Source organism: Dipodomys ordii, unplaced genomic scaffold, assembly GCF_000151885.1.
Source record: "Dipodomys ordii isolate 6190 unplaced genomic scaffold, Dord_2.0 Scaffold113, whole genome shotgun sequence".
NCBI classification, from domain to species: domain Eukaryota; kingdom Metazoa; phylum Chordata; class Mammalia; order Rodentia; family Heteromyidae; genus Dipodomys; species Dipodomys ordii.
Genome location: NW_012267329.1, coordinates 2,463,373 through 2,470,624, shown reverse-complemented (window position 1 = coordinate 2,470,624; position 7,252 = coordinate 2,463,373). Strand labels below are relative to the sequence as shown.

At 42.2% G+C, this 7,252-nt stretch overlaps 1 protein-coding gene across 1 annotated transcript in view; it reads left to right on the top strand.

Annotated features, from left to right (window-relative positions):
- Ctr9 (CTR9, Paf1/RNA polymerase II complex component) overlaps window positions 1–7,252 on the top strand; it is a 32,824-nt gene that overhangs the window by 22,647 nt on the left and 2,925 nt on the right. The window contains exons 17-23 of the mRNA XM_013028778.1: window positions 867–983; window positions 1,148–1,293; window positions 2,807–2,878; window positions 3,378–3,513; window positions 3,632–3,778; window positions 4,706–4,863; window positions 7,030–7,126. Coding sequence (XP_012884232.1) covers window positions 867–983; window positions 1,148–1,293; window positions 2,807–2,878; window positions 3,378–3,513; window positions 3,632–3,778; window positions 4,706–4,863; window positions 7,030–7,126 — 873 coding nt within the window. The remainder of the gene's footprint in view (window positions 1–866; window positions 984–1,147; window positions 1,294–2,806; window positions 2,879–3,377; window positions 3,514–3,631; window positions 3,779–4,705; window positions 4,864–7,029; window positions 7,127–7,252) is intronic.

Genomic DNA, 7,252 nt, shown 5'->3' with positions numbered 1-7,252 from the left:
TGTGTGTGTGTGTGTGTGTGTGTGTGTGTGTGTGTGCCCGTGTGTGTGTACGTGTGTGTGTGTGTCCCTGAGCTTCTTTTGCTCAAGGCTAGCACTCTACCACTTGAGCCACAGCTCCACTTCCAACTTTTTCTGTTTATGTGGTACTGAGGAATTGAACCCAGGATTTCTTGCATGCTAGGCAAGCACTCTATCACTACGCCACATTCCCAGCCCTAGATCCTTGAGTTCTTATTCAGCTTTTTCTTTTCACTACTCCAGTCCAAGTATATGACTTCTAATAAATGATTAATGGATCCTAAGTAGTATTGCTAAAGATTGGAAAGAGGATTTCCAGAGAAGAGGGTTTGATTGTGATAGAGCACCTGCCTAGGAAGGAAAAGGTTTTCTAATTTCTAATTAGAAAAAGTTGAAAAAACCTCTCTCAAGTGTCTGGTTTTTCACTGATAAGATTTTTATATTGGTAAAAAACATTCTGATGAATTTCAAAAATCATTTCCCTACTATTCTCTGAAAGCCTTTCTACAGAGGGTTTTGGGTATGTTTTAGATTTTTGGTCAATCATGGGGCTTGAACTCGGGGCGTGGTGGGCACTGTCCCTGAGCTTTTTTGCTCAAAGTTAGTGTTTTACCACTTTGAGCCACAGCTCAACTTCTGGTTTTTAGGTGATTATTTGGAGATACGAGTCTCCCAGACATTCCTGCCTGGGCTGGCTTTGAACCACAATCCTTGTATCTCCACTTCCTGAGTAGCTAGGATTACAGGTGTAAGCCACCAGTGCCCAGCTCTACAAAGTTTCTAAACTCTGAAAATTTTGCTACAAAAATACCTGTTGCATTTTTAATTAACTTTTTCTTTTTTTGTAGTATGAGAACTGCCTCAGAAAGTTCTATAAGCACCAAAATACTGAAGTGGTATTGTATTTGGCCCGGGCACTCTTCAAGTGTGGCAAGTTACAGGAATGCAAGCAAACTTTGCTGAAGGTAAAAGCAAGAATTGACTATTGCTCTCATCCATGCCTGCACTGCATTGCATTTTAAAATTACCTTGTATGCAGCTTCACATAAATACAAATACTTTTACTCAGTTAAAATCATTTTCTCCTCATGGTAGCAGATGAACTATTGGCTTTGTTCTTTGTTTACAGGCTAGACATGTGGCACCCAGTGATACAGTTCTTATGTTTAACGTGGCTTTGGTCTTGCAAAGATTAGCTACCTCTGTCCTGAAAGATGAAAAGAGTAATCTGAAGGAAGTACTTAATGCTGTGAAAGAACTGGAGCTGGCACACAGGTAAGCACTTGCAGAAACAATTATTGTAACTATTTTGTTTCTTTTTTTTTTTTTTGGTCCAGTCGTGGGGCCTGAACCCTGGGCCTGGGCGCTGTCCCTCAGCTCTTCAGCTCAAGGCTAACGCTCTACCACTTGAGCCACAGCGCCACTTCCAGCTTTTTTCTTTTTGCTTATATGGTGCTGAGGAATCGAACCCAGGGACTCATGCATGCAAGGCAAGCATTCTACCACTGAGCCACCTTCCCAGCCCACTATTTTGTTTCTTTAAAACTATTTGTCTTCAAAAATGCAGAAAGTCACTTCCTCAAAAAATTACTATTCGAATCCTTCAAGCACTGTAGAGGCTAAAATAGACAGTTGCCACCAGGTGGCGCCACTCTAGTCAGACTCCTACCAGATTTGGATCATGTAAACTGACTCCTAGAAACTGGCTGTGCAAGCTTGTCCTTGCTTTTTCATTGCTTTGACAATTATGTGACCCAATATTCACACAAGTACAATGATTAGACTCTACCGATTTTGGTTTAACTTTTCAAACCAGTGTTTCTGTTTATGTATAGGCTGTTGATTTTTGTTGAGCTAGGATTGAGAATTTACCACTTAAATGTTGTTTAATAGATGATTGAGCTCAGTTCCAAATGTATTTAACCATATAGTATTTAGTTGGTAATTTAGTGTATGTGAAATTAACACCTGGCATCTCTTTAGGTTTTATCCAATCATATTTACATTTCTTGCGTAGTGTGGGAGATTGTAAGTGCTTACTACCTAAGGCAACCCAACCTCCATGCTGACATGTCTAGTATGTTTAATGTTTATTGCTTGATTTAGATATTTGTGAATTTATTATATGATTTTTCTATATTCATTTAATGTATCCTTTATGCATTAAACAAGTATTAAATAGCATATAAATTGCTTTTGTGCATGCTTGTCCTGGGGCTTGAACTCAGGACCTGGTCACTGTCCTTGAGGTTTTTTTGCTCAAGGCTTACTTGGTGGTTAGAGATAACAGTCTCACAGGATTTCTTACCTGGGCTGTCTTGGAACCGCAGTCCTCAGATCTCAGCCTCCTGAGTAGCTAGGGCTATAAGCATGAGCCACCAGCACCCAGCTACTCATGCTGTTTTTGTAGAACAGATTAAAAATCTAAAGAGTCTTATTTTACCAAGTACTAGTGGCTCATACTTGTAAACCTAGCTACTAAGGATGCTGAGATCTGAGAATCATAGTTAAAAGCCAGCCCAGGCTTTGAAGCCCATGAGACTGATCTCCAGTTAACTACCAAAAAGCTAGAAATAGAGCTTTGGTTCAAAGGATATAAAAAACTAACCTTGAGCACAAAAGCCCAGTAACAGTGCCCTTGTCCTGAGTTTAAGCACATAAGCTGGCATCCACACACATATTACACACACACACACAAACACACACGCGCGCGCGCACGCGCAGGAGGGGAGGGAAAATATTTCAGTAGAACCTTCTTTCAAATATTTTGTTTCCTCATTCCTTTCAGATACTTCAGTTACTTGAGTAAAGTGGGAGATAAAATGAGATTCGACTTGGCCTTGGCTGCTACAGAAGCCAGGTAAGCCACTACCTCCAGAAGGTGCTGTTAGAAGAATGATACTGAGTGGATTGAAAAATCACAGTGGTGGGTAGAGGTTCCTGGCCACCAGGGCTCAGTTCTTCATATTCCTCTCAGAAACTCCCTTACTTATACCAAGGCCACCTCCTATCAGGAAATTTGGCAAGATTGACTTAGCACAAGTACCTTAAATTGTAAGGAAAACTACCTTTCTGTTTTCCTAATGTCAGCCTTGTCACCAGAATCAAAGATAGGATTCATGAGTGTTGTCATATTCAGGGATAATGTTGGGGAATATTTTTAGCTGTGTTTTGGGAGAGCATTTATAGTTTAGAAGCGTAACAGTTAAGAGTGTTGACGTACAATCAAGTTAATTTTGCTAATTAAGACATTCCATAGGTAGCAGTTAATCATCTGCTTTAAATTTTTTACTATACATAAGGAAAACAGACATGCCAAGGTTTTGAACAAAGTAGACTAACTGAGGTGATGCTTCTAGGCAGTGCTCTGATTTACTGAGCCAGGCCCAGTATCATGTGGCCCGGGCACGGAAGCAAGATGAAGAAGAGCGGGAGTTGAGGGCCAAGCAAGAGCAAGAAAAGGAGCTGCTGAGGCAGAAACTTCTTAAAGAACAGGTATTCATGATGTCCTTCTCTTACAGCATTTGTGTGTATCCGTGTATATGTAAGTTAAGGAAGAAGTTCTGCTTGGAATTATGGCCATGGGTTATTTCCCCTACTTTTTCCCCCATAGGAAGAGAAACGTCTGAGAGAAAAAGAAGAGCAAAAGAAACTTTTGGAACAACGGGCCCAGTATGTGGAAAAGACTAAAAATATCCTTATGTTTACTGGTGAAGTGGAAGCAACAAAAGAGAAGAAGAGAGGAGGTGGTGGTGGACGGGTAAGATGGCCGCCTGCTGTCACTGGTAACTGCACTCTATTCTAACACCAAATTGTTAAAGTAGTATCCAGCATGTAAGTCCTGGGCTCTGTGTGTGCTTGTGGTGAGGGCCAGGGAGGGGGGGGGGAGAACGTGCTGAGGTAGAACCCCGGGGGCACCTCATGAAGTATATGATGCAGCCATATTGTAATTGATTTAACAGTGGTTCGGTTTGCAGTTTTTCTTTTTATAACTTTGCAATGGTGGAAAATAAAAACGTATTCAGAATTTGGAGATTAGATCTCTTTCCAAACTAGGGTTATAACATGATACTCTCCTGTGACAGTGGCCAGCCACAGGCTCACAAGGGTGAGCAGAAGTCCTCTGCTGTATGCTAATGGGACTGAGCCGCCATCTTCAATATGTGTATTAAATGCATCTTTAACTTGGGGTAAATTGACCATAACCCTATCCTAAGTCAGATATTTGTATTTACAAGAGTATTCTTAGATTAGTTAAGTGCCTTTTATTTTGTAGTGACCTCGTAAGTAGTTAATAATTTTTACAAAGTTCTAACCATTCTTCCCAGGCAAGGTGGCTCATGCCTGTAATCCCAGTTACTTGGGAAACAAAGGTCAAGAAGATTGCACTTTGAGGCTAACCTAGGCAAAAAGTTAGTCAACCCCAGTCAAAAATTCAAGATCCGACCAGAAAAATAACTAAAACAAGAAGGAGTAGGGGAATGGCTCAAAATGGTGGGACACCTGCCTAGCAAGTGCAGGGCTCTGAGTTCAAACCCCAGATATAGCCACGGCCCTCTTCCATGAGTCTAGGTCAGGTGACTAATAGAGCATTTCGCTTGTCAAATGAATGGTAGAACACAGTGCAGTAATCCTGCTGTATTACACTATCATGGAAATAACTAGCTGTTTCTTGCTTGCATTGTAGCGATCTAAGAAAGGAGGTGAATTCGATGAATTTGTTAATGACGACACCGATGATGACCTGCCTGTATCAAAAAAGAAGAAAAGAAGGAAGGGCAGCGGTAGTGAGCAAGAAGGCGAAGAGGAGGAGGGTGGGGAGAGGAAGAAGAAGAAGCGGAGAAGGTAGGTTCTTGAATGTTTTAATAACTTTATAAAAGGACCAAAGTGCCAGGTGCTGGTGGTTCATGCTTGTAATCCTAGCTACTCAGGAGGCTGAGATCTGAGGATCATGGTTCAGAGCCAGTCCAGGCAGGAAAGTCTGAGACTCTGATATACAATAAAACACTAGAAAACTGGAAGTGGCGCTGTGGCTCTTCAGCCTTGAGCTGAAGAGCTGAGGGACAAGCCCAAACCCAGAGTTCAAGCCCCATGACGGACCAAAAAAAAAAAAAAGGACCAATGTCCTTTTACATCTGGATCTTTATTCTGCATTTAGGGGTAAAGTGAAGCTTTTGTAACCCAGCTCCTGCCTTAATCCAGAAAGAAACTGGTTTCCCAGTCCCCTGCGTCCTTTACTTCCATGCATCTCTACATCTTTCCTCCTGGGAGCTATGTTAGTCATCCTTGCCTTTTTTTTAAATATATTTTTATTATCTTTCAAGTAGTTGTACAAAGAGTTGCCATTCAACAAAACAGTTTTATGAATATAGTACATCTTGATTGTTGTCTTTCTTATGTCTTAAAAATTGCTCTATCTTGGGGCTGGGAAGGTGGCTCAGTGGTAGAGCACTTGCCTTGCATGCATGAGGCCCTGGGTTCTATTCCTCAGCAACACATAAGCAGAAAAAGCCGGAGGTGGCGCTGTGGCTCAAGTGGTATAGCACTAGCCTTGAACTGAAGAGCTGAGGGACAGCACCCAGGCCCAAAGTTGAGGCTCCACAACTGGAAAAAAAAAAATTTGCCCTATCTCAAGTCAGGTCCCTATGGCTCACACCTATAATCCTAGCTGCTCAGGAGGCTGAGATCCAAGGACTGTGGTTCAAAGCCAGACTGGGCAGGGAAATCCATGAGACTCAAATAACCACCAAAAAAAAAATCTAGAAGTGGAGCTGTGGTTCCAGGGTTAGAGTGTGCTAGTATTGAGCAAAACAGGTTAGGGACAACTCCCAGGCCCTGAGTTCAAGCCCCAGGACTGTCACAAAAAAAAAAAAAAGAAGGTCCTATGTTTTAGACAGTATATGTGAGGTGTACTCATTGCACTCATTGTGTGCACTCATTGCACATGCAGTTTGCAAAGTTATTGAGTCTGTTTATCCTGAAACAGCAGTGTGCTGCCTGCCTCATGCCCTTTCTGAGTGCCTACAGTGTGACTGTATCAAAGTCTTTCAACGTACCCACTGTCCTCTGTGGTAAGCCAGGCAGCCCTGCCAGTCCTCCACATGGAGGAGCTCAAGTTGTCTGTAACCCCAGGCATGGTGCCTCCATTCAGCATCCAGTGCTTGGGAGAGAAACCAAGCATGTGTAAATGAGCTGTGACAGTAGTAGTAGTAAGGAGGGGGAAAATGTGGAGGTCAGGAGCTTGGGATTTTCCCCACAGTCTGTCATTCCAAGCACAAGCACAGTGTTCTAACATGGATGAGCAAGGGAGCCCAGCAGTGACAAGTTAATCAGCAGATGTCATGTGTGCAGCAAGAGTAAGGCATAGCCTGCCCGACACTGGTGGCTCACACCTGTAATCCTAGCTAGTTAGGAGACAGATCTAAGGATTAAGGTTCAAAGCCAGCCAGGGTAGGGAAGTTCACAAGATTCTGATCTCCAGTTAACTAGAAGCAGGAAAAAAAGAAAGAAAAAGAAAGCAGGAAATGGAGTTGTAGCTCAAGTGGTAGAGCCGCCTTGCACAAATAGCTCAAGAACAGCACCCAGGCCCTGAGTTCAAGCCCCAGGACTGGCATAAAAGAAAAAAAAAAAAGGAAAAAAAGCATAGCTGTGCTCTAGAGGAGGATAGAGTATGGCTGCTGAAGTTGGTGGCCATGCACAAAGGGACTGTTGTGGTGACAAAGTAGTCTTAGACTTCTGTTTTTCGGAGGGGGACTCTATTTATTAGCAAATGTTAATTGTGCAGAGATGTTGTATTGTAATATCTCATATATTCATATACATATATTTTAGTTTGATCAGATTTACTCCCTCTTTTCTCTTTCTTATCCCCTTGCTCTTGACAAATATTTTTGTGTGTGTAGTCGGGGGAGGGTTTCTAGGGATTTAACCCAGGGCCTCACACATGGTAGGAGTGTGATTTACCTCTGAGCTATGTTTCAACCTTTGATAAACTGTTGGTGTTCATTAAAGAGCTCCAAAGGGTGAAGAGGGATCTGATGATGATGAAACAGAAAATGGCCCCAAACCAAAGAAGCGCCGTCCACCAAGATCCGAGAAGAAGAAGGCTGTAAGTTCACATATAATGTGTTCCTGCCATCTGTACACAAGAGACTAGAGAAATCTCTCTCTACAGAGTTCTCTCTCTACAGTTGCTTCTAGTTCTCATAGTTCTTATACTTGTTCTTTTTTTTTT